Source organism: Biomphalaria glabrata, chromosome 3 (genome assembly GCF_947242115.1).
Source record: "Biomphalaria glabrata chromosome 3, xgBioGlab47.1, whole genome shotgun sequence".
Taxonomy (NCBI): Eukaryota; Metazoa; Mollusca; class Gastropoda; family Planorbidae; genus Biomphalaria; species Biomphalaria glabrata.
Genome location: NC_074713.1, coordinates 1090453 through 1117297, shown reverse-complemented (window position 1 = coordinate 1117297; position 26845 = coordinate 1090453). Strand labels below are relative to the sequence as shown.

Sequence of the window (26845 nt, the reverse complement as noted above, 5' to 3'; positions counted from 1 at the left end):
TGGAGTGTGACCAGACATTTCTGTACTGGTGTTCTATTAGCCAAGAACGTCGTTGCACGCTAGTTTTCCATGACAAATTTAATGTACATCAATATGGATAACATTGAACTTACAAGGTTGTAAGCAGTGGCGTAGCAAGATATACGTGGGCCCGGGTTCAAGAATATCTTTGTGGGCCCCCTTCTCCTTCGACCGTATGTCCATAGAGTCAATCGCCCGTATGCAAATTACTGCCCCAGTGGTCAATGGTCATATGCCCCAGCTAGTCCTGTAGTGTACACGTAATCATCTTCTTTTTTGAAGTAACGTCTGTATTATATACGATAAGATAAGATAAGCCTTTTTTTTAAAACAAGTAGGCACAATTATGTCGTTACGTTTGATTCAGTTGACCCCAACAAGTTATAGTGTCTTTAAAATCATGTTTGTACAATTTCTTAGCAATATTAAACGACTTCAAGGTGTTTCGAATGACAAAAGAAATGTTTTATGAGTTCTATTTCCCATTATACACATTTACATTCCGAAAACATTTCTATGTGTAAATCTATTAAACATTGATACAAACTATTACCTGATTCTACGTCCATTATTGAACAGTAAATAGATCTCACATTTGTTGACTAACATTTTTTTCTGGCCTTCTGAGTAGAAAAGTCAGTAACCAGTGTATCTGTTTCTAAACTTTTCTAAACTGTTCTCAATGAGAGAACACAAAGTGAAGCCATCTTGCTCTGTATCATAGAAAAGTTTAAATAATATTTGATCAATCGAAATTTCGAAAATGACGCCATCCTGAACAAACTGCTACAAAGTGAAAACTGACATGCATGCTGGGAAAATGTTTAGAAAACTTGATAACATGCAGTTGTGTATGGAAAAAAAAATATCCCATGTAGTTGTCCATAAAAAATAAAAATACATAAGAGCCTGAAGCTGTTGGACCAAATAACAGCCGACCGTAGGGATGTTACCTTCATCTGGGTCCCCTCCCATGTTGGCATTGAGGGAAACGAAGCCGCAGACAGAGAAGCAAAGAGAGCCCTAAATCATGCGGTGTCAGGAACCCAAATTCCCTGCTCGGACCTGAGACAAAGTATTGCCTCTGCCACCTATCGAGAGTGGCAGAACCGATGGGAGGCTGAGACTCACAGTAAACTCAGGCAGATTGTGGCGGATGTCAGGTGGCGGCCCACATCTAAGGGTCTGACAAGGCGTGGTAGCACGACCATGTCCAGACTTAGGATTGGCCACACCTACATCACGCACTCTTTTGTGCTGAAGAGAGAGGAGCCCCCACTTTGTGAGTACTGTGACTCTCGCCTCACCGTGGAACATATCCTCGTTGATTGCCCCAGATACTAGGATGTCAGGGAGAAATATTTTAGAGCCACTAATTTAAAAGCACTATTCGATCATGTCGACCCTGGGAAGGTACTGGGCTTTATCCGGGAAGTGGGGCTATCTACGAAGATCTGATTTATGAGTTTGTGGACATGTACTATTTACATTAGATTTTTACCAAATAATTAAATTTTTACTACCTTTACTATTTTAACTGTGAATAGAGCTTGATTTTAATGATATGACTGTATAGAATCTGGCCCTTGTTGTTTAGAGAGAGAGAGAAGTCCTTAAGGGACTGCAGGCACGACATGGCCTAAACTGTGCCGATGTGCCTCAAATCAAAAATCAAAATCAATCTAAAAAATAAAAATAAACAGCCCAAATTTCGTATCGTACACAGACTTGAAATGTCGTTCTGAAAGGCTTCTTTTAAGGATTGCATCTCTGAGCACTAGCCTATAGAAATATCATTTGGCTCAGATGAAACTAGAAGCATGTTGACATCATTTAACTCTTTGCCGTTTGCACTTGAAATGAAATCTACAAAACTAGGCTTCAACAATTTGGACAATGTTTTTATGCCCATGAAATCTGTCATGTAGGCCTATTTGAGAACCAATGGCATCAATAGTTCGGTCAAATACGTTGAGTTAAAAAGTCTTCTCTTGAATTTTCTCTTCTTAGTAGGCTCATCGAATTGCCTTTTAATTTTCCGTAATCGTGTAGAGCAGGGGGTTCTCAACCTGTGGGTCGCGGCAGAGTGGGGGATTGTAAAAAGGGGTCGCCGAGCTTAAAAGGTTGAGAACCGCTGGTGTAGAGCGAACACAAACAAACAAACAAATAAAACGTTTTTGTAAAATGTTTGACATGTTTCGGGTGTTCCTTCAGAGTTGAAGATAATTACTTCCTAGTCCAAACCTTCCTCAGGACGACGGTGGGATGGGAGCGGGCAGGGTTTGAACCCGGGACCATCGATAAATCTGAACGACAGTCCAGCGCGCAAACCGCAAGACCAGGCAGCCATCCTAAATAAAATTGTATCAAGACCCTGCTACTTCAGTAGCCTCTATTTGTACACTCTTAAAGTCATTCTTCGGTTGACTTTCTGCTCTGGCTTGGACATGTTCGCCGGATGGAGGATAAGCGCATCCCGAAAGTCATCCTCTATGGACAACTCGCGACTGGCACAAGAAAAACTGGTCGCCCCCACCTCCATTAAGACTAAGACTAAGACTAAGGCTGCTTTATTGATCCTTACGGAAATTTGTTGTGATTACAAGGACTCATATAAAGACAACACAACAGAAAAATACACATAAATACAACAGACAACATAAAGAGTTCATTCAGCGACTACACACAGGTATCTTGGTGCATTTCATGTTCCCTGATCAATGAGTGGCGGTGATAGAGTCTGACCGAGTGAGGTACGAACGAGTTTTTGTACCGCTCCGTTCTTGTTTTGATTGACAGCAGTCGCCCACTTCGCGACGACCTGGCGTAGTTCTGATGGAGCGGGTGGCCGTTGTCTTCCAAGATTTTTTCGATTTTTCTTAGATGTAATAAAACGTGACCTCAAATCAGTGAACATCAATACTGACAATTGGGAAGACATAGCTCTAGACCGCAACAGATGGAGAGAGACAGTGACCAAGAAAGCTATGGACAGTGAAAGTACATGGGTCTCAGCTCAGGAAGAAAAACGTACAATCCGAAAAACGACCAGCTCCTCTACCACCGAAGCAAAAGCCACCTTAACCTGCGCTATCTGTGGACGGGAGTGTCTCTCCAAAATAGGGCTCCACAGCCACATGAGGAAGTGTGCTCTGAGATGAACAATAGTCGTTCTACGACTGAAGGAGGCCAATGATGAATGATGATGATGTAGATCTTGCTGCTCACTTTTCAACATTACAACGTTGATTGCGCTTTCAATTGAGTACTGGACAATAAGCAGAACAATATGACCGAATGTTTCTTAGTGTCTCTGTAAGTACAGCAACTCGTTGAGTAATTACCAGAATACCAAAGTCAGTTCAATCCCCAATTTGTTTTTCATCGTCTCAAAGAATATAGGGATTTTATTACATTTTTTTAATATGTAGGATGATGTACGAGCAGCACATTCATCGACTTTTTTTTTTTTTTTTTTAATTATTCGGAGAATAAATTCTCCATTTTTTAAATTCAGTAGCTCAAAAAGGTTTTATATCGTCAAAAACAAAGAAAACAAAATTTCTGGTCTCTCATGAAAAGTAATATATATCTGCCCCAGAAATTGTTCATACTTCAATCGAGTGTTTTATTTTCCGGCTGTAGACATTATGCCTATTGCTTTTTTTTTTAAACGTAAATTAGTCATGAGAGTGGCAACAAAGGCCTTTTTTTTAAATTTTATTTTAAAGACAGAAAAAAACATAAAATTGAGCTTTGAGAAAATTGAATAAATAGCAGCTGTGTCGACATTTTTATTCGTGCCCATCAGGACTATCCCAGTAGACTTAATTGTTATTGTCTCTCCCTCCCCTTTTCTTTTTTTTTTCTCTTAACCCTTAAAACGCGTGTGGTAGTTTAGCCTCTAAACATCAGAACTGTAGTTCCATTTTGTATGCACTCGTTGTAAAACAGCTCAGCGCTTTAAGGGTTAACCAAACTACCACTTTCACTCCCACCCCAATTTCTGTAATGCTATTAAAAAAAAATAGAATGGAGCGATCTGGCAACAATTTTCAACTTCAATGCACGATCAGGGCTAGCCACCATTACAATAAACCTGACAGTAATCCAAGTCGCTGGTATACTGACTCTAGCTTTAAACACGGATTAATGCTTGAAATGGTATAAAGTTCATGACATTTTGAGGGAGTTTATTGGATTCTATTTTTTTAATCGCTTCTTACACAAGTGTTATTATTCTGTTCACTTTGGCGTCACACGTCCGTAAGTTATCATGTGGGCCCCAATGGTCATGAGTCATGGGCCCAAGGGAAATGAACCCCGTTGCACCATTGTTGCTACAGGCTGTGAGCCCCTAATGGTCGTGGGCCCGGGTTCATTGAACCCCTTCGCGCCATGGATGCTACGCCACTGGTTGTAAGTGCGTTCCAATACAGCGCATTGTCTGCTTCGTCAAATCATCATCTTTAGCAAGTTGTTATTAAAGTACTGTTTATATAAAATGTTAGGCGGAACTGTTATTACTGTCAGGAGAAGGGGAGAGAGCGAGTAACTGGCGCTTAAAGCAGTAAGCTTCGGGCAGGAGGGGCTCATTAACTTTGGTTATTTACCCACCTTGGAAAAAACAATAACTCTAAATTTGAACCTCTTGGATACATCAGCTGCGTGGAGGAAAAAGGGGGGGGGGGAACTGATGGGTGGACGACATCGTTCCGACCATAGATAATGCCCAGGCACTCAGGTCATTTCTATGAGATGATTCATACTCTGTACCATTCTACTATTAACACTTTTTACCAATGGTGTATAGACAACTTTCGATTTGTAAATGTTGAGAAAACTTGTAGATTTTAGAAAACATAAAGACCATCATCAGAAATTCAGATAAAAAAAAACCAACCGTAGACCAAGAGCAAGAATATAAATACCCAGGTACAGCCATCAAAGCGCTAAAAGGGAGTAGGCATTGTCAAAATCGTTTACATCAAGTTTCATCAACGACTCTTATATCTTAGAAAACTAAGAAAGTTTAAAATCGACAAAACAATAAATCAACGTTTCTATACAGCAACCTTCAGCAGTCTAATTAACTTTGCCATCACCTGCTGGTATGGTAATACTTCACTGGCACAAAGACATAGACTAATTTAAAAAAGCATCGACCCTCAAACACAGCTATCATCTCTTGAACTTTTTCATGAAAGATACCTTTCCAAAATGACTAAAGACAACCTGCACCCTTAAGTTATATTATATAATACAGACGTTACTTCAAAAAAGATGATGATTACGTCCTACGCGTCATGCATTTAGTCATGCATATTAACCAATGACTTAAATTCTGCCAAGTCACTGATTTTCCTGGCTAGCACAGGCAACCCATTCCATGCTCTAATAGCACTAGGGAAGAAGGAGTATTTGTACAAATTTGTCCTAGCATATGGGACGAGGAATGTGCCTTTATCTTTGTGTATTTCAGAGTATTTTATTAAATTTTGTTTTTGTATTTCAAGATTATGGTTCAGTGTTTTATGTATAATTGCTACTTTACTTTTGAGTCTTCTGTCCTGAAGGCTTTCTAAATTTAGTGATTTTACTAAAGGTGATACTCTAGTCAAATGTGTATATTCGTTTCTAATGAATCTCACTGCTCTATTTTGTGTCTGTTCCAGTTTCTTAATGTTTTCTTGAGTTGAGGGGTCCCAAACGGAGGATGCATATTCTATTATTGGTCTAACCAAGGTTAAGTCACTGTTACATCAGATCTGAACGAAGTGGCCGTCTCCTCTCCCTAAACTCCTAAACATAAAGCTTAGTTTGCCTATGCTCTAAGGCCGGCCCTTGTTGCCAGGCCAATAGTCGTCACCGAGAAGTACATAGTCTTAATTCATGAATCTCTGGTTATGTGTATGTTTGTGAGTGGAATTTTATTCCTATTTGCGTCTATATTGTTATGGCTATAGTATTAACTCTTTCTCTCCTAACTGACGATACCAGCTTTGATTCCACCAGAATGTGGTAAATAATTACGGAGAGAAAGAGTTAATGCCGAGGTGGACAATTTTAGTCAAACTAAAACTAAGTTTTCGTTTGTTTGAACCAATAAATTTAGCTTATCTTATCTTATATTAACTTAGCGACTGAAAGAGACCATTACTGTATGTCTGTGTGTGTGTGTGTGTCATCTTATCTTACAAAATAAAGACGTTACTTCAAAAAAGAAGATGATTACGTCCTTCGCGTGTACCTAGGTCATTATCATGATGTGTATTATCATGATGTGTATTATCATGATGTGTATTAAGTTTCCATTATATGTGTGTGAATGCCCGGGAATTTAATTTTTTTTAAAGTTTCAGTGAATGTAGGTTATTATTGTCAACACGTCTGCCTGTCTAGTTCTGCCCACACTCTAGTTCTCAGTTAATGCGTGACGAAGGTCAAGGCTAACCCAACGCCGTTTCTCCTTCCCCAGGACCCTGAAGTCATCAGCGTGACGCTGGAGAGCCAGGACATCATAGGACTTGGCTTCAACATTTGTGGTGGATTTAATGATGGCATCCAGGTCAGCGAGGTCAACAGTCGCGGTCCAGCCAAAGAAAATGGAAACATTAAAGTGGGTCAGTTGATTGACTTTTGAATCTGATCGACTTTACCTGGTCTAAATAGTTTTTTTTTTGTTTTTTCTTATGGGAGCGGGAGGGGGGGGGGTGGTGGTCTAATGCCTGGCCTATATAGTTTTTTCTTCTTTGTTTCTCTAAGTCTACTTAACAAAACTCTAGTTCGATAATCTATAATCATTAAGATTTTTAAAAAATTAATTATGGACAACTCTGACGTCATAGGCGCTATACCCATACAGTTGGTTCCCAGGTGTTACCCAAAAAAAAAAAAATATTTTATGGAACAAAGCTGTTACCTTGCCAGGTTTAGTGTGTCTGTTTATGAACCTGAACATAAGGCACAATTTAAAAAAAAACTAATCAGTTTCACATCGTTGAGACAGCTGGTGTAACGGAGGGTCCGTGATTCGTACCTTAGGACTGACCCTATTTTTTTGTTTACAAAGCTTCTATCAACTCTGTCTGTCTGTCTGTCTGTCACAATGGTTTTGCTCGTTGTTTCTGCTATTTATTATTAAAGCTTTTATGTAGCGCTCTACTTTCATGCTTTAAAATGACTAAAAAGCATGCTTGGTCCAATCGCATTTGTGGACCAGTGAGGGGGGGAGGGGGTATCTGGGAGAAGGTTTTTCCGTGCTGCCTTTAGGCGCACGCAGTACACACAACTCTGCTCGAGTCGGGTGTCGAACCTCGAGCCCCCTTCGTAGGTAGCCAAGCTAAGTTCGAGCGTGCTTAGCCTCTCGACCACGCTTCCCACATTTCCCATTCTCGGATCAAGATGCAATTTTGCACAATTGTTTATAGTCGATGACAATACAGAAATCAATTTTAAAAAAACAAACAATTAAATCAGTTAGTGATAATTAATAATTTAAATAGAAATTTAAAGACCGCGTCCCAAACGAAGAGATTAGAGACGGGGCTACTACAGCGATTGGACTCCACGATGACCTGCTAACTATTGTAAAAAAAAAAACTATAACTCTATGGCCATATTATAAGGTCTTCGGGACTCGCAAAGACCTTCCTTCAGCGAACACTACCAGGATAAAGAAGAAGAGGCAGACAGAGAAGGCGATGGGAAGAATAAAAGAATGAAAGAGGTTCTACTCAAGGTAAAAGACAGGATTGGAGAATGACGGTCGAGAAATCATGGGTGGTGCCCCAACGATCCGACAAAGGGATAGGTGAAGGTGAAATAGAAAAACTCAAATATCTGCATAACGTTTTGAATAGGTTTCAACTGGTATCGGTGTGCTGGTCGTGCACGTATTCGTGTCAGTATTTGTAATCGTATTTAAATTGTATTCGCGTCTGTATCTGTAATCGTATTTGTATTTTCGTCAGTATTTGTAATCGTATTTGTTTTCCTACTGTGGTCAGTGGACTGTGTTATCTGTATGTTACTGCTCCAATGGCAGGTGTCTCAAATAGACTCTGACTTCTAACTACGAGCCTTGACGTGTGGTTCCAGATAGTGAGCCCACCAGAACTGTTACTACTGATAGGAGCAAAGGCGAGCAACTAGCGCAGCGGTTCTCAACCTTTTGAGCTCGGCGACCCCTTTTTACAATCCCCCACTCTGCCGCGACCCCCCCCCCCACACACACACACATACAGCAATAGAAGAGTAGACAATACCAAGCCATATTTTCGATGGTCTTAGGCTACCCCTGGCAAATGGTCAATCGACCCCCAAGGGGGTCGCGACCCACAGGTTGAGAACCCCTGAACTAGCGCCTAAACCAGTAAGCCTCGTGCTGACGGGGCTTGGGCTGGCTATCCACCTACGAGAAAGAATACCCTGAATAAGAACCTTCGCTTCTTTGCGTCTATACTGCTATACCCAAACATGGGAAAGGCTTCGGGAGACAGCCATGAGGAAAAATCAGGAGCTGACGACTCAAGCAGCTTGCGGCAAATAGCTGCGTGCAGAAGGGGGGGGGGGGGCTGTGGGCGACACCGTTCTGACCATAACTAATGCCGAGGCTTTCATCTCGTTACCACAAGAGCCACCGTAGTCTTTCTATGACTGAAGGAGGTCAAAAAAAGTAAAAAAAAAAATTGTTTCGTGTTAAACTGTCGTCATGTCTTATCAAAACAAAGTCTTATTTTTTACTCGGTCTTACTTTGAGGGCATACGAATTACGTCATCAATAATGTGACTTCTTTCAGTTACAAAATATCACACGTACTTCTAAGAGACATTTTTTTTTCCACCTGCCATAGAAGAGTTCTCCTGTCCACGCGCAGCCCAGACGATGCAATTTTGTTCACTAGTCACTAGATCACTGCACTAGATAATCTCCTACTATGTAACCATACGTAAACATACGGCTTTAGCTTTCTTCGACCCTCCCCCCCCCCCCCCGATCAAATCAGGCGTCATTTCGTTATCAGTGGAATAGAAGAAGGCAGTTAGCAGTTTATGGCCTTTGAGAGAGACAACTGGAGAGCTTTTACAAAGGTTGTGGGACACATTTGAACCTTAAAGAAGGGTCTTTCCAAAGACAGGAGCAGACGACGAAAAGAATTCATGCGGACAACGGCTTTGTCTGCTTTACGTGTGACAAAAGATGCAGGTCTCAACTGGGTTTGTATGGTCATGTGAAAAACTGCACTCATCCATAATCTTCGTAATCGAAGTTGTTCCTATCTACCTATCTAACTATCGATCTATATATATCTATATCTATCTATCTATCTATCTATATATATATATATATATATATATATATATATATATATGGTAAAAAAAAAAAGATCAGAGATTGGTGTTAAAATGAAAACTATAAATTATACAAGAATTCGTACCAAGTTTTTACTTTTATTTTTAAGAAAAATAAACAAAGACGTTTGTGTGATTATATCTTATTGCTTAAATATCTCTTATTTCATTTTCAGGGGACAGAATCCTGAGTGTCACTGTTTGCTATGAACACATTGTTTATGAAGACGCTCTCACCATTCTCAGCTACGCCTCTCCCTACCCCGTTAAAATACGGCTCCAAAAATCCACCGGGGAAAACATTAAAAAATTTGACGGCAAGAGAATTAAAGTTGGCAGTAGACGTCTCAGCCATCCTTTATTCAGAAGTCGCTCTCTGGAGGCAGTCAAGTCATCTGGCCACAAGGAAGCACCATCCAGGTCGTCCCACCCCAAGCGCACGCAGAGCGACTTGAAGTCTGGCCACAAGCTTTTGAAGTGGCCAGGTAAGCATTCCCGAAAAGAAAAAAGCAGCCCTACCAAAGAAGATCCCGCGTCATTTAAATGGCCGGCTAGTAAGCAAATTAATGTCGATATTGAACATTCCAAAAACTCCGATAAGGAGCTAGGAGTCCGACTTTCTCGGATACAGGATACTTTTAACTCAGACAACGAAGAAGATGACCAGTTCTCCCTGGTCAAGCAGCCTGCCTCGCAATCGGATAAAAAACTGGCCACTTCGAGCACGAGCAGTGCCGACTCCTGCAATCCTAAAGTAGCTCCGGACAAACCCGAGCGCAAAAATCGGAGAAAAAGTGATGTGCCATTCAGTCCCAAGGAAGTGCCAGTGTTGGATGCCATGGAAGCAACAAACACTAATACCCTCTCTTTCACACCTCCTTCAAGTGAGAGCGTCAACGCCAAAGTCATAGAAGAACTCATTGTACCCAAGACGATACAGCGGGCAGACATTGGCAAAGAAGATGAGCAGAAACCTGAAGCTGATAAGAGGGACATCAAAGGAGCTTTAGACATTCTCAGGAAGTTTGCCTTTAAGGATGACCAGGGCCCCATTCGATCGCCGTCCCCTGACGCGGAACCTGTAGAGGAGGAGATTATATTACCAGAAACAAAGTCTGGTCATGGCTTGTTGACTGCCGCTCCCATTGTTGACATGGATTCTTCCAATAACAATGTTAAACTTTCTACAGACAGCAACAAACCAAAGACTTTGAACGATGAAATTCTGGAGATGATTATCGCAATGAATTCTTTCCCCCCAGGCACTCAGGGCTACGCTGGTTTAACGGCTGGTGGGCAGCAAGGCGGAGTGGTTGACGATTTCATCCCAAACAATCTCGGCTTTGTGCCTCAACCTGTCCCCAAGTCGGCCATGTCCAAACATTTGAATGACACACAGCCTCAGAGCGAGTCAGAGACTTCCGTCAGAGTCACGAGTCCGGTTTTAAACAACGCCAGAAGTGTGGCCTATGAGATCAGGGACGATCTCGTGACTGGGCAACCGTTCGCCGTGGAGATCAACAAACAGAAGCAATACAAAACCGGGAACAGCAGACCCATTGTCCGCAGCGCGAGCGACCAGGTGATGCACGATCAGACTCGAGTCTCACCCCTCCACACGTCTTTTAGCTTCGATGCCAGCACCGGGCACCCGCTGCCTACATTTGATAACGCCACTTGGAGCATGGACATTGGCGACGAGCTGTCTGACAGTGGCAACTGGACTGGTCACAAACTGAAGCGTACAGATTCTTTTGAGAACATTTACATCAATGAGTAAAGGAACACCGTATCAAAGACTACAGAGAGTTTCTATTGATATTAGATTTAACCTAATTAAAGTAAATACAAAGACCTTCCTCAGGGAAAAAAACCAGTGTGCATTAGGCAATGACTCTTAACTCTTTCTCTCCTAACTGACGATACCAGCGTTGACTCCACCAGAATGTGGTAAACAATTACGGAGAGAAAGAGTTAAAACTGCTTATCCTTGGGTCCGTGAGTGCTGTCTTTACGTAAGGCGCAGCACTGGCGCAATATTTATTTGAAGGAATGTATGAGCCAAATGATATCAGTGCCACATTGAATATATCATTAGTTACATTTTTGTTTTCACCTTTTTTGTTAAAGAAACCTGGCTCAATAATAACAGAGGCCACAATCCAAATATTGTAGTCCGAAATTATACTTTATTTAATCTGTTTGAATGGTGTGGCCAATATTACAAGGTATTCGTAGCTTGCAAAGACCTTCCTTCAGGGAACAGTACCAGAAAAAAAAGAAGAGGCAGACAGAGAAAGCGATGGGAAGACAACATAAAAGAATGGACGGGCCTGTCATTGAAATAGGTTTTATCCAAGGCAAAAGACATAGAGGAATGGAGAATGACGGTTGTCAAATCTTGTGTGGTGCCCCAACGGTCCAACATACTAAGGGATAGATGAAAGTGAAATGATGGGGATGTCTGGGCCCTTTTTTATTGTATGTAAATTATAAAAATATCATTATGTTTTCGCACTTTTGATCAAACATTGTACATATCAAATTAAATTCATATGTAATTTATTACGAACATATTTGTGGGCGGTGATATTGTACATACACACATATATATCTGGGTGATAACTTATTCTATTTATCTCACTTTTGTCTGTGTTGACTTTATCAATATCACTATATACATATATACATTTATAAGACTGTGGTAAAGTATTTATTTTTAATATCAAACATACATTTGACCCATATATCAATTATTGTACCGTATATGTTTATTTATTTTCACGCCAGAATGTTTAAACCACTACATAATCTCGTTTACTTTGTCTTAATTATTTTTAATTATAATGCTTTAAAAAAAAATAGCAACTAACTTGTCTAATGCTTAGTTGCAGAAACCGGAATCCCTAAGTTTAATCTAGGTTTAATCTCAGGCAGACAGTGATTTTTCAGTTCGGGAGTTAAGAAAGTTCTAACCCCATTGAGTGTTAAAGCCTCCAAGCCGTAAGAGTACCTGACATTTGATGTCATCAGTGAAAGGGGTTGTTTAGTTGATAAGATATTCGCATCAACCAATGGTCAGGGCAACTCAATATCAACTTCACTTAAAATTCCAACCAAAATAAAGTTAACTGAAAATTCGGTAGTTGAATAGCAAAAAAAAAAAAGCTTGTGGTGTTACTTCAATGGGGCGTGACAAATGGTTCTACATTAATTCACAGGCCTGTGTTTGGGTCACTGTGCATCATTTATAATTGTATTCATATTTCTTGTACTAAAGCCTGCTTATACATTTATAGCTTTAATTTAAGAAACAAGAAACAAAAAAAACAAGGGGGGGGGGATCTCGTCTGCGAAGAAATCATCTGAATAATTGTAGTTTTAAACTTACTGACCTATATCGTCCCCCGCCGTTCGGCATTGGGCGGCAAGCTGTCTCCATGGAGATCTGTTTGTATCAAACAGTTTAACAAAAGAAAAAATGTTTCACACATGTAGGAAATACATTTAAATGAAATATAAATAAATCGATATCCAAACATCGAGATAATTTGGATAATGCATTGGATAAGACGTGAATTTCAAAAAGTAATTAATAACATTAAAATTATTCTCAGAGTTTGTTTCGTGGCAACACTTTGTTGATCTAAAATGCTTCCATATTTTTAAACCACTTGATATTGTTCGCAGAGTAGAAATGTGTCAATCACTTGACAACTTTGTGTGTGTGTGTGTGTGTGCGTGAGTGTGTGTAAAAGAAGGATAAAGAAATGTGCGCAAGAAAAAAAAATGTGTATGTAAGACAGAAAGACAGAGACACCAACTGGATCAATGTTTGTGTCTTGTACTTTAAGACACGATGTAGATCTGTATTTGTTGTGTATGCCAATATTTATAAGGAGTTATTGTTGCCAGTAAATGACTTCCTCGTGAAAACCGAAGTGTACCAAATATTCAAATCAAAACTTACGTAGAGTGTAGAAAATGTGCATAATTTATACATCGTTATATTTGTAATGTCTTGTTTTGTTCCGTCGCATTAGATCCAAAATTTCAAATGTGCATCTGTTTAAATAATAACTTGCACAAGAAACTACTCTTATCTTATCTTATACAATACAGACGTTACTTAAAAAAAAAAGAATTACGTCCTAGGCGTCATGCATGTAGTCATGCATGTTAACCAATGACCTGAATTCTGCCAAGTCACTGGTTTTCCTGGCTAGCTGAGGCAAACCATTCCATGCTCTAATAGCACGAGGGAAGAAGGAGTATTTGTACAAATTTGTCCTAGCATATGAGACGATGAATGTGCCTTTATCTTTGTGTCCCGTAGTTATCCCTAAAGAACAAAGAGTCCATGGTTCACACTGCTTGGGCATATATGTGAATGGATAGAGAGCCTTGTGATCTAGGTCTAGATCTGTCATTATATTATGATTATATAATGGACCTCATTCACCAATCGTATACAACATTTAGATTCTCTATACCCTCTATACAAATTACGTAATACACAGGCTGTCACATGATACATTTTTTTCGTTGTTTTTATCAATATTATCACGTGGCTAAATGTTGTTAGTTTACGATTGGTGAATGAGGTCCATTATATATTTATGATATTCTGGCTTTAAATAAAATAATGCCATTCACGCTTGTATCAAGACCGAAGGGGGTGAAATGCCAAGCTAAGCATTCTTGTGATCTTGTTGTGATTCGATAGCTTGTGGACATTGTTTTCTTAGATAACATGTTTGTAAAATGTTTGTAAAGTGTTTGTTTGTAAAATGTTTGTTTGTAAAATGTTTGTAAAATGTTTGACATGTTTCGGATGTTCCTTCATAGTTGAAGATAGTTTACTTCCTAGTCCAAACCTCCCGCAGGACGACGGGGGATGGGAGCGGGCAGGGTTTGAACCCTCGGCCGTCGATAAATCCGAACGACAGTCCAGCGCGCAAACCGCACGACCAGGCAGCCGACCTGTCCTGTCACTATGTGACATGTATTTCAAACCACTTGAGCACATATCTATATATACTTGCCTTTTAGAATATGTAAGACTTTAAAGTAAAACACATTGCTTACTGTGTGGGTTAGCCTTGCACCTAGCTGCACTTAAATCACGACCTCCTGCCGATGTTCACTACACCATCATGACACATTCGAAAGATTCGACTTGAAGAAGTATACAAATACAGACTGGAGGATCGGTGGTTGAGTGGTAAGTCGAGTGGCTTACGAACCGGGGGAGGGGGAATTCACCAGTTCTAAGACTGGAATTTTTAATTTCCGGATCTATAGGACACCTCAGAGTCCACCCAGCTCTAATAGGTATCTGACATTAGTTGTGGAAAATTTAAGGCAGCTGGTCATCAATACTCCGAATGTGCGAAATGTTCCGTTAATGTAACAAGTTTGGGAATCACTGTATTAATATATGATCATGTCTGTTAGGAGATGTTTCATCTAGGTTTTAAACAACTGCTTCACCGCACCAGTAAACATGGCATTTACTTCGTCAGTTCGTTTTAAAATGTGTTTTGGTATTTTTCTAGACACTTTTTGTTCTGCTTTATACCATATGGTATTACGTAAAGAACTTTTCTACAATTTCTTTTACCATTTACAACAAAAAAAAATCTGTAGCGTGTATTTCAAATTATTACTTAACCCTTAAAGTGCGGAGCTGTTTAACAATGAGTGTATACCGAATGGAATTACAATTCTGATTTTTAGAAATTAAACTACTCACGCAGTTTATGGGTTAATAAGCTTGTATTCCTTTTGTTGTCCTACAACTAATTTTACATTTTGGTTTGAATCTTGCATTGGACCAGAATATCGTATCGATCCAGTTCAACCAATTACCTATAATCAGTTGTGTTGTAATGTGTTTTGTTTAGGGCTAACTGAAATATATTGTTATAGAATTGAGATGTATTGTTATAGAATTGAAATGTATTGTTATAGAATTGAAATGTATTGTTATAGAAATGTGATGTATTGTTATGGCTATGAAATACCTCACTGCATTAATGGGAATGTTGGACAGGGAACTGGAAGGAGTGACATTCACCAACTGCTGATGTGTTGTTAGTCTAATGACATGTGGTGTGTCTAGTGACATGTGGTGTTAGTATAATGACATGTGGTGTGTCTAGTGACATGTGGTGTTAGTCTAATGACATGTGGTGTGTCTAGTGACATGTGGTGTTAGTCTAATGACATGTGGTGTGTCTAGTGACATGTGGTGTTAGTCTATTGACACGTGGTGTGTCTAGTGGCATGTGTCGTTAGTTTAATGACATGTGGTGTGTCTACTGACATGTGATGTATCTAGCGACATGTGGTGTGTCTAGTGACATGTGGTGTTAGTCTAGTGACGTATGTTGTTAGTTTAGTGACATGTGGTGTTAGTCTATTGACACGTGGTGTGTCTAGAGGCATGTGTTGTTAGTTTAATGACATGTGGTGTGTCTAGCGACATGTGGTGTGTCTAGTGGCATGTGTTGTTAGTTTAATGACATGTGGTGTGTCTAGTGACATGTGTTGTTAGTTTAATGACATGTGGTGTGTCTACTGACATGTGTTGTTAGTCTAGTGACATATGTTGTTAGTTTAGTGACATGTGTTGTTAGTCTAGTGACATGTGGTGTGTTTTGCGGCATGTGGTGTGTCTAGCGACGTGTGGTGTGTCTAGCGACATGTGGTGTGTCTAATGACATGTGGTGTGTCTAATGACATATGGTGTGTCTAGTGACATGTGATGTGTCTAGCGACATGTGTTGTTAGTCTAGTGATATGTGTTGTTAGTCTACTGACATGTGGTGTGTCTAGTGACATCTGGTGTGTCATATGTCGTTATAATCCTTTTTTAATCATGCAGTTAGTTATACATATATATTGTATTATTTTCTAAAATATTTTGTTTGGGAGAATTTTCAATGTTTTCCACAAACATATTCAATTCTCACACCTCTGTTGAAAGTAGTTAGTAGTCTAGATAAAACTGTGAACTGGTGCGATTGAAACTAGTTCTGACTACACAAACTAATTGTTGTCCGCGTTCAAACTAAAATAAAAGTCCCACACTATCTCTACCAAAAGCTATACACGAGCTCATGATTATTCATGATTCATGATTATTCTATATTATTGGCTAGCTTTATAAGTATTTTAAAAACTATTTGTCTGGCTGATAAACCCTCAAACAATACAGTAAACCAATCTTAGATCATGGACTACGCTTATAAGATTTCACTAACAGTTTTAATACTGAATCAGACTGTATGCGATAGCTAAAGTATTTCTAATGATCAAAGCTATTTACTGGAACAAGAGAATCACATTGTGAAATCCTTCCCATAATCCATAGTTAGACTGATATAAAGTCGATATAGTGTTAGAAAATTGGTGATGACCTAAATGAATAAATTGTAAGGGTTGCCGGGATACGTTCCAAATGTATAACTCTGTTCTATCATACTTTTATTTTGTATTTGTTTAACTGAATTACGCAGAAATGTAGTCAACCTGGTGGCGACCTTCCTGCTGACCTACATTTGTGTTTAGCAGACGTCTCTGTTTACAGAAGTACTTACCTGCATCCAATAAATCTAAATGTTTCAAGAGTACTTTCTTGAACTTTGAAGCATTTTCAGAATGTTTGGAATTTTGTTTTTCATTAATATATCAACACACGAGGCTCGTGTGAGATTAAATAATAATATTCATTTTGATTGATACAATACGATCCTAGAATGTTGATATAAAAATATTACCCCCCCCCCCCCAGACTGTGCTAATATGTTAATATTGCGTCATTGTTTATTGTGAAGGTTTTGTGAGAAAGTAATTAACAGGAAGTGATGCAATAAAAAAAGGAAAGTCTTCTATGTCTACTAGTATAAACACAAAGTCTCTGTCATTATTAGTATTAATTGTCTACAGTATGTTATTTATTTATCTGTGACAACAGAACACAGACATTTTTTACAAAATGAACACAATTTATTTACTTTGTAAGCAACCCTATTCCCTGTTTTATTTTGTAGTATTCCATAAAAAGAAATAAATTCTCTCGAACGTAGAAAAATAGAATCCTAAAAAAAAAGACCTTTTTCATTCCACTGAAGTCTGTTTTGTAGTCCCCAAGCCCGAGTCTCTTTATTTTATTATGATTCCTCTTAGAGTGTGCACAATTTTAAAATTAGTTTTCATTGTTAGCCTCCTTTCTGTTAGAAACTCTTTCAAGTCTCTGCATCTGATAATGACGAATTAAAAGTCAGTGACCAGAGGCTTCCCGGGGGCGAGTGTGATAGGCGGGGCCCCGGGGCGAGCTTCATACACAGGCCCGTCAACAATAAGCGTAGACTACATCTGCTGTACCACAACAAGCTAACGGGCTCGTCCGCTTCTAATGATATAGGCCTTATTATGTAAAATAATTGACCTACCTATATAAGTACTGTAGGTCTACCTATGTAAGTACTGTAGGCCTGCCTATGTAAGTACTGTGGGTCTACCTATGTAAGTACTGTAGGCCTGCCTATGTAAGTACTGTGGGCCTACCTATGTAAGTACTTTACTGTTGGCCATAAGGACATTTTCCTTCTGTGTTGTAATTCTGTAGGTAAGATTTTGTCCCCGGATCTCTAATACTGATTTATCTCCCTTTAATCAACGTAGCTAATGATTCAGAAACATTGTGCATGAAAAATCAACAAACTAGATACAAATAATTTCGGCTATCGGGGGGCCTGTGGCATTTGCCCTACTCGCCACCCTCTGGGTCTCCCTCCGGTTGCAACTATTATATGTAATCAATAATCCATATTATAACGAATTTTAGTGATGTTTGGTTAGTATGAATGTTGTTGAATATCTTAGAACCAAATTATGTCTCAAGATGATCACGTTTTCAATGCACCTTGTACATGATGGTCAGTCTCATATTATGACAATAAAACTTTTATGGCAACTCTTGTCCACCTGGAACGTGTTTTGTTCATTCTGTATTTGAAGCTTTGTTTTAAACCCTAACCCGAAGTACCACAAATACCTAAACATGTTTTATGATATGAGATACATACTATACAGAAGTGGCGCGGGAGGATGTAGCCTAAGTCTTTAGACAGAAGTGGCGCGGGAGGATGTAGCCTAAGTCTTGAGACAGAAGTTGCGCGGGAGGACGTAGCCTAAGTCTTGAGTTCTTTGGCTTGCATTCATTTATTAACTTACATACTTAGACTTAGGTCCTCCCGCGCCGTTCGGCGCATTGGGCGGCAAGCTGTCTCCATAAAGATCTGTCACTGGCAATGTCTGAAGCCTCCTCCCACCTGGTGTCCACTGTTCTGAGGTCCTCCGTGAAGGTGTGCCGCCAAGTAATACGAGGACGTCCCTGTTTGCGCTTTCCTCGTATTGGCCTCCATGTCATCGCAACTCTTGGTGTGCGCAAACCTCATGCGGCGCTCTGTCATAACCTCACTAAGTGTTCGACTCCCAGTTCGGCAAAGGATTTCCTTGTTTGAGACCCGATCTGTGTAACTGACTCCCAAAATCCGTCTTAGCCATCTCTGTTGAGCCACATTTAGTCTTTTTTTCAATTTTGACAGATGACTTCCATGTCTCACATGCATATGTAGCAGTTGGAATGACGATTGTGTTGAGAAGGTGTATTTTTGTCTCAAGTCCAATAGCTTGGCTAGTCCAAAATAGGCTGCAGCCTATTCATTTATTAAAACATCAATTAATACTTATAAATAGATCCGAAAGCTTTAAATTTCCCGTGCACCAAAAATGATTCCTTGTGAACGAAATGTTGCAACAAAAACAAACTCACATACAGAAATAAAAGAAATCTAATGTCACCAACTTATACTAAAACACTCATTGACTTTGATTAGCTTCAACAACTAACACACAATGGACTGACAATGGATTTGAAGACAGAAATTGTATATCCGCCATCCTGGTGGTGGTTCCCAGACCACAATATCTACACCACATTTCTGGTCTGCCTGTTTTGGATTCTCCTGTTCACCTACTTCCTAATGTTTCGAGATGCGTCACCGACACCCACGCGACAGAGCAGCGCCGTCCCGCTCACCCACGCGCAGAGTTCCTTGATCTGTGAGTCCGTGGAGTGGTTCAACTATCTGGTTAAAAAGTGGTAAATATTTGGACTAATAGGAATAACACCTACGTGTGACTAGGTGTCACTTTCAAGTGAAACGTGTCTATTTCTATAAATGACTACAAACGTCATTATATGAATGACTACAAACATTCTATAAATGACTATAATCGTCAATGTATGAATGACTACTATGAATGACTACAAATGTCATTCTATGAATGATTGGAAAATTCTATAAATGACTACACTCGTCAATATATGAATGACTACAAACACTGTATGAATGACTCCAAACACCAATGTATGAATGACTCCAAACACCAATGTATGAATGACTCCAAACGTCATTGTATGAATGACTACAAACATCATTGTATGATTGATTACAAACATCACTGCATGAATGACTACAAAAGTCATTATATGAATGACTACAAATATCATTGTATAATTGATTACAAACATCATTGTATGATTGATTACAAACTTCATTGTAGGATTGATTACAAAGTGTATGATTGATTACAAACATCATTGTAGGATTGATTACAAACTTCATTGTATGATTGATTAAAACTTCATTGTTTGAATGATTACAAACATCATTGTATGATTGATTACAAACAATGTCACCTTTCTTCAGGTGGAAATTTTCCAAACAGAGTACAGAGAATTTAATCTGTGAAACCATGAACAAAATTATGTCTTCCAGTTTGCCTCCCTTCATTGGTAAGCTCTTTTCTTTTCAACAGTGTGCTGGAAATTTCAAATTGTAGATACGTGTCGTAAAATATTTGGACCGGCGTTTATCTAAAGCAGCATTTAAAAATTCTTTAAAAAAAAAAAAAAAAACTGCTACGTCTCACAATAATGTAGACAGTTTTCCCTTATTCGATATCAAAGAAAATAGTTCATTATTACCAATAATTAATTGACTAATTGGTTAAATTGTTGTTGTTTTTTTTTTGCTTGATTCATGTTTGGTTTTGTGTAGACTCATTGGATTTGCTCATTAGTTCATTATTACCAATAATTAATTGACTAATTGGTTAAATTGTTGTTGTTTTTTTGCTTGATTCATGTTTGGTTTTGTGTAGACTCATTGGATTTGCTCATTAGTTCATTATTACCAATAATTAATTGACTAATTGGTTAAATTGTTGTTGTTTTTTTGCTTGATTCATGTTTGGTTTTGTGTAGACTCATTGGATTTGCTGTTAATTGTAGCTTTTCTTATTAGTATTCTAGTCTAGTATTGACTGTTTATGTTGTATTGTCCTGTGTAACTGTTTGTATATATTCAATTTTTATATTGTGTCCAATCGATTGTAGGTAGGCCTATGTGCAATGGATATTAGGCCTATGTGCAATGGATATTAGGCCTATTTGCAATCCATAGTAGGACTATGTGAAATTGATTGTAGGTGTATCTGCAATTGATTGTAAGTCTATGTCCAATCGATTGTAGGCCCTATGCACAAATGATTGTAAGCCTATTTGCAAATGAGTGTAGGCCAGCGGTTCTCAACCTTTTATGCTCGCCGACCCCTTTTTACAATCCCCCACTCAGCCGCGACCCCCCTCCCCCCCACACACACACAGCAATAGAAGAGTAGACAATAACAATCCACATTTTCGATGGCCTTACGCGACCCCTGGCAAATCGTCAATCGACCCCCCAAGGGGGGGGTCGCGATCCACAGGTTGAGAACCCCCTGGTGTAGGCACTTTGTACTTTCCAATGTTTTTTATGTAGTACTTTCTGTTCCAACACTTAGACAGCTTTGAAGTTAACTACGTCGACCTGGGCAACAAGCCGCCAGTCATTCGCAACATTCGAATCTACGACTCACTTTTGGCGACGCTGGAAAATTTTAGCTTAAATTCTGTTCGGACACAGAAGGTAATGTGATCATGCCAGGTGGCACATTCTATTTATTAAAAAACCTTTTCGTGAAGCTACTCTGGGCCGGCCTTAGACATAGACCAACTAGACAGCCACCTAGGGCTTAGGGCTTCCGATTGGTTGGGGAATCGCACAGGACTCTTTTAGAGAGGAAACTTAGACTTACTTAGACTTAGGTCCTCCCGCGCCGTTCGGCGCATTGGGCGGCAAGCTGTCTCCATAAAGATCTGTCGTTGGCAATGTCTGAAGAAAATTGTGCCCAATTTATTGTTGGCTAACATTAGGCTTAAAATAAATTGAGTAATTTTATTTTTTGGCTTTTAAATTGTTTAAAAATTGTATTTGGGGCCATCTAATTCACTTCGTCTAAGGCCACCAATTATCTAAGGCCGGCCCTGATTTAAGACCTATAAAATGCAAATCATAAGTTCAACCTCGACAATCGCTGTGGAGTGAAACAAGGATGGTTCCATTGCTCTTTGGTTTACAATGTTTGTTCCCCATGCGTTTGGCGAATCAACGAAAGACATTGACCTTTATTCTAGATTTAACGTCATCTATTTACTTTCGATTGGTTAACTCTTTCTCTCCTAACTGACGATGCCAACGTTGGTTTGACCCCACTACACTAAATTAATTTTTAGATTTTTAAACTTTAATTTGTGTTGTGTAATAAGAGCATGCATTCTCCTATAATTCACTTACCAAATATAACAATTTCTGATAACAAAGAGAAAAAAAAATGTTATTGAAGTTTAATCATAACAGGATAGTGGATTACAAACGAGCGAAATGAATAATGCTATCGTAACGAGGAACGAAGAGAAAGAGTTAAGGTTAACAATTAGAGTTAACTTTGTAAGAAACATGCTCTTCGCTGATGATGCAGCAGTGGCGACACACATGCATATGATCTTCAGTTTTTTTTTCTCAAGCCTGCAAAAGCTTATGGGTTAACAATCAGCGTAAATAAGGCTCATGTGAAGTGACCATATAGCCAACGCCACCCTCTATATTTTACCGATGTATTCTTTGCTGGGTGTCATTGAGCTATGGGTCTAAACTGCCCCCAGGTTGCGACGGCGCAGGTCAGTATTGAGGTTTTCTATAACGCCCGTAGCATCCAGGAAAACCAACCGACTTAGCAGAGTTTTAAAATGCATGGATACGAATAGTAGTAATTATCTTCTCCCTTAGTTTGCTATTGATAAGATAAGATAAGATAAGAAGATAAGATGTGTCTGTGTGTTCAGGTTTGTATGGAGCTAGACATCGGTCTCCCTTGTGAGGACTTCACGTTGATTCTGAGTGGTCGCGGAGTTCCTCACCTGTAAGTAGGCTACTGTAATAGTTGATTTTAAGTAGGACTATAGCACATCTAAAAGACTCATTCTCAATGACGTGTTCTGAAATCTGTAGAGCAGGTGATGTCATGTTCTCGTTATCTATCGTCATTGTTAAATTAGAATGTACAGCCAGGTAGGTATTAGAACTGGAGGTAGGGTCAAAGGTCATATATACCCAACCCATAACGCCTGAATCAGCCAGGAAAACCAATGACTTGGCAGAATTGATTAACGTGCATGACATAGGAATACGAGTAGGACGTAATCATCTTGTAATTCCTTTCCCAAACATATTCTTAAACTGTCAATTTTCTAAGAAAATCTTTAGAGCCGTTTTCGAGAACTGTGTCCAGACAGAGTTTTTTTTATGCTTCAAGTTTCTTTCCATGAATTTGCAAGCTGATAAGAGAAATTGTAATAATAATATTCCTTCTCAAGACAAAAGTTGAGCGCTGTTTTATGATTTCTAATGGGTTTTTTTTCCTCCTGTCAGTCTGTGTCTGATGTTGCAAAGGTTGTACTTTGAAGCCACTGTACGATTTATCCTAACATTGGACAAGGAGGTGCCATTCCCCCATACCGCCAAGGCCAGAATCAGTTTTAAAGAACAGTAAGTGTACACTGTATTCACTGCATTGGACAAACATCAGCATGAATTCATGTACAAATCTCATCTTCGTATGGATGCTGTAACCAAATACCCTCCACTCTTCCCAGTCAGGAGTTGTCCTTAGCAGACGATCTAGAATGAAGCCGGTTCTTTCCCTTGCGTTACCTAGGTAATTTTTCTGTGTACGACCCTTTCTTCCTGCTCCCTTTACTGTACCTTGAAGAATGACTTTTGAAAAAGAGTCATGTCTTATAATATGACTGAACCTGATCAAGCTTTCGTATCTTCACAGTATTGGGGAGTTTTTTCCTCTTTGCCCTCCAGAATGTTGACTAGTAAAAGGACCAGGGTCGGCCTTAGGCATAGGCAAAATTAGGCAGCCGCCAAGGACCTCCGCTTGGTGAGGGCCTCGCACAGGACTCAAATTTTAAAAAATAAATTAATTCGAAATATGGTATAAATCTCAAACAACAGAACTCTATGGCTTTATGTCTACACGCCTAACTCTTTCAAGATTTATTTACAAATGTTTAGATTTACATTGTTAGACTACCGATGTCAAAACGCTATTTCTAGTCTGGAGATCATGAATCGTCTATAAAGCACATTCGTGCTATATCGGCGTTATATGAATTTAATGTATTTGTTGATCTAGATATAAATACAGGACGGATTATAATTTACTGCGTTTTTTTTCCTATTTCATTTGGAGCCAGCTTATTCACTTTGCCTAGGGCCCCCAGTTACCTAAGGCCGTCACTGAAAGTAAAAACTCATTTGTCTTCTTTTCCTTGTATCTGATACCCAGTAGGCCTAATTTTGCAGTTTCGTCTGCTCTCAAAGGCTTGAAATTATCTTTCCTCCTCAGCGTTCAGTGTTCAACTTTCAAAACCATATAGATCTATGAGTTCAGACTACTATAGAGACCACTAACGAAGATTATAGTTTTGTTTTTACTGGAAGCTGATACTACATGTCCTATTGTATTTTTTAAAAAATAAATCCACATAGCTAAAACTAATTAGGTCATTGTGTTGTATGCTAATATTAATTGGGTCATAGCGTTGTATGCCAATATTAAGAAGGCTGATTTTTTTAAAAATTACAGGCCATATTTCAACTTCGGTATCAGTGTACTAGGTGTGGTCAACTTAATGCAGATACCTTTACTCAAGACGTGGATTCACAGTACCATCATGACACATCTAACAGCAGGTAAATAGTCTAGAACAATTCTGCGACAGTGCACAGTAAATTTTACATCCAGTTTTGCTAACATATTAATTCTCATTAAGCTGATGTGTTCAGATTAGGCAGTTTTAGATTACATAAAATTTGTCTTTGATAGAGGTTTTCTGAAAAGAGTATCAGGCAATGTATCTTTGCCTTTTGATAAAGTATCTTATCTTCTTTACAGGCGTTACTTCAAAATAGATGATTACGTCCTATGGGTGTTCCTAGGTCAATCTGTATGTTAACCAATGACTTAAATTCTGCCAAGTCACTGGTTTTCCTGGCTGGCTCAGGCAACCCATTCCACTCTCTAATAGCACTAGGGAAGAAGGAGCATTTGTACAAATTTGTCCCAGCATATGAAGCATGGTTACGTCCTTCGCGTATTTCTAGGTCAATCTTGTCATGCATGTTAACCTGGTTAACTTAACCAATGGCGTATATTCTGCCAAGTCATTGGTTTTATTGACTGACTCAGGCAACACATTCCATGCTCTAATAGCACCAGGAACGAAGGCTATTCTATTCAATCATGTTGAATAAAGAATTTTCTGTCAAAAGTGGTTGCATATAAAGCTTCCCCTTGTTAACTTGTACACGTATAAGCATAAACCAAGGTGTCATGGGGGTTGCATGCATAAATACCTTTGAAAAGAATTGAAAAAAAAAAAAAGGGAGATTAATCAAAAGATTACAAGTTAGTGAAGTATTTGGTTCATGGGTTAGTTTACAAGAGAGAGAGAGACAGAGAGACAGGAAGAGAGAGACAGAGAGGGAGAGACAGAGATATAGACAGAGAGAGAGAGAGAGAGAGACAGACAGAGAGAGAGAGACAGACAGAGAGAGAGAGACAGAGAGAGAGAGAGAGAGACAGACTGAGAGAGAGACAGAGAGAGACACAGAGAGAGACAGACAGAGAGACATACAGAGAGAGAGACAGAGAGAGAGAAAGAGAGACAGAGAGACATACAGAGAGAGAGACAGAGAGAGAGAGAAAGAGAGACAGAGAGAGAGACTTAGAGACAGACAGAGACAGAAAGAGAGAGAGACAGAGAGAGAGAGACTGAGAGAGAGACAGACAAAGAGAGAGTGACAGAGAGAGAGACTTAGAGACAGAGAGAGGAAATAAACCTTATAATGAAAGAGTAAACAAAAAAGACTCACAAAATACAATAAACATGTATGTGTATATATATATGATTATAATAAATAATTTATATCTCCTAGTCATTATACTTTCTGGCACAACAATTTCTCTAATGAATTACAGACTTTACTTCAAAAGAGAAGTTAATTACATTAAGATGAAGTTTTAAATACAATACTGATAATTGTTTTTTTTTTAAACTAGCATTTTACTTCAACAAAAATGGAAAATATCATTCAACTAAAAATCGAGAAATTCTTGCATAATATCCATAAGGAAATTTGTCTTAAGATTTGTGCATTACACTAAACAAAACATTTTAGCTATAGAAAACAAAATATACATTCGTCCCCAGACTCTCTCAAAAGTTACATGTGTTATATATACATATTTAAAAAATATATTTTGTACAAATGATAACACTGGAATAATTTATTTTTTTGTTGCTAGTATTGGTAGAACCAGCAGGACTGGAGATCAGGTTTCTAGAGGAGAACAGTTCTTACATTCATTAAATACAGGGACAGAAACACAATAAAACATAAATAGAATATGTTGGTCTCCAGTTTGTTGATTTGTTTGTTAGTTAATTGAATAGATACATTAAACTTAAATTCTGAAATTAATATTGAAACAAATTCAAACTGTATAATCAGCATGCTTGCCAATCATAAACTGCAAAAGTAGAATTATCCTAGCCATGGAATCAAGATGAATCAGAAAATCCAAAACGGGGTCATAATGTCAATTAGGCCTTATGATGACCTTCTGACCTTTGTCAAAAAACATCAAGTAAGACTGTCAGGCCATTTTACAAGATCACAAAGACCCTCCTACAAGGAACAGTGCCAGAGGAGAACAGTTCTTACATTCATTAAATACAGAGACAAAAACACAATAAAACATAAATAGAAAATGTTGGTCTCCAGTTTGTTGATTTGTTTGTTAGTTAATTGAATAGATACATTAAACTTAAATTCTGAAATTAATATTGAAACAAATTCAAACTGTATAATCAGCATGCTTGCCAATCATAAACTGCAGAAGTAGAATTATCCTAGCCATGGAATCAAGATGAATCAGAAAA

General features: G+C 38.8%; 2 protein-coding genes across 3 annotated transcripts in view; both read left to right on the top strand.

The window, feature by feature from the left end:
• The window catches only part of LOC106069271 (uncharacterized), a 41044-nt gene extending 28162 nt beyond the window's left edge, over positions 1-12882 (top strand). The window contains exons 5-6 of the mRNA XM_056022825.1: positions 6500-6644; positions 9552-12882. Of these exons, the coding sequence (XP_055878800.1) occupies positions 6500-6644; positions 9552-11155 (1749 nt within the window). The 3' untranslated portion in view covers positions 11156-12882. The remainder of the gene's footprint in view (positions 1-6499; positions 6645-9551) is intronic.
• On the top strand, positions 11507-26309 carry LOC106069269 (uncharacterized). 2 transcript variants are annotated; one of them, XM_056022828.1, is made up of 7 exons: positions 11507-12079; positions 20160-20245; positions 21295-21419; positions 22676-22752; positions 23262-23378; positions 24487-24593; positions 26209-26309. In XM_056022828.1, the coding sequence occupies exons 2-7, from the start codon at positions 20206-20208 to the stop codon at positions 26271-26273; spliced, it is 531 nt and encodes a 176-aa protein (XP_055878803.1). In that variant the 5' UTR covers positions 11507-12079; positions 20160-20205; the 3' UTR covers positions 26274-26309. The 2 variants fall into 2 exon arrangements, with proteins under 2 accessions (XP_055878803.1, XP_055878802.1); XM_056022827.1 differs by lacking the exon at positions 11507-12079 and adding an exon at positions 19193-19549.
• The last annotated feature ends 536 nt before the right edge of the window (positions 26310-26845 follow it).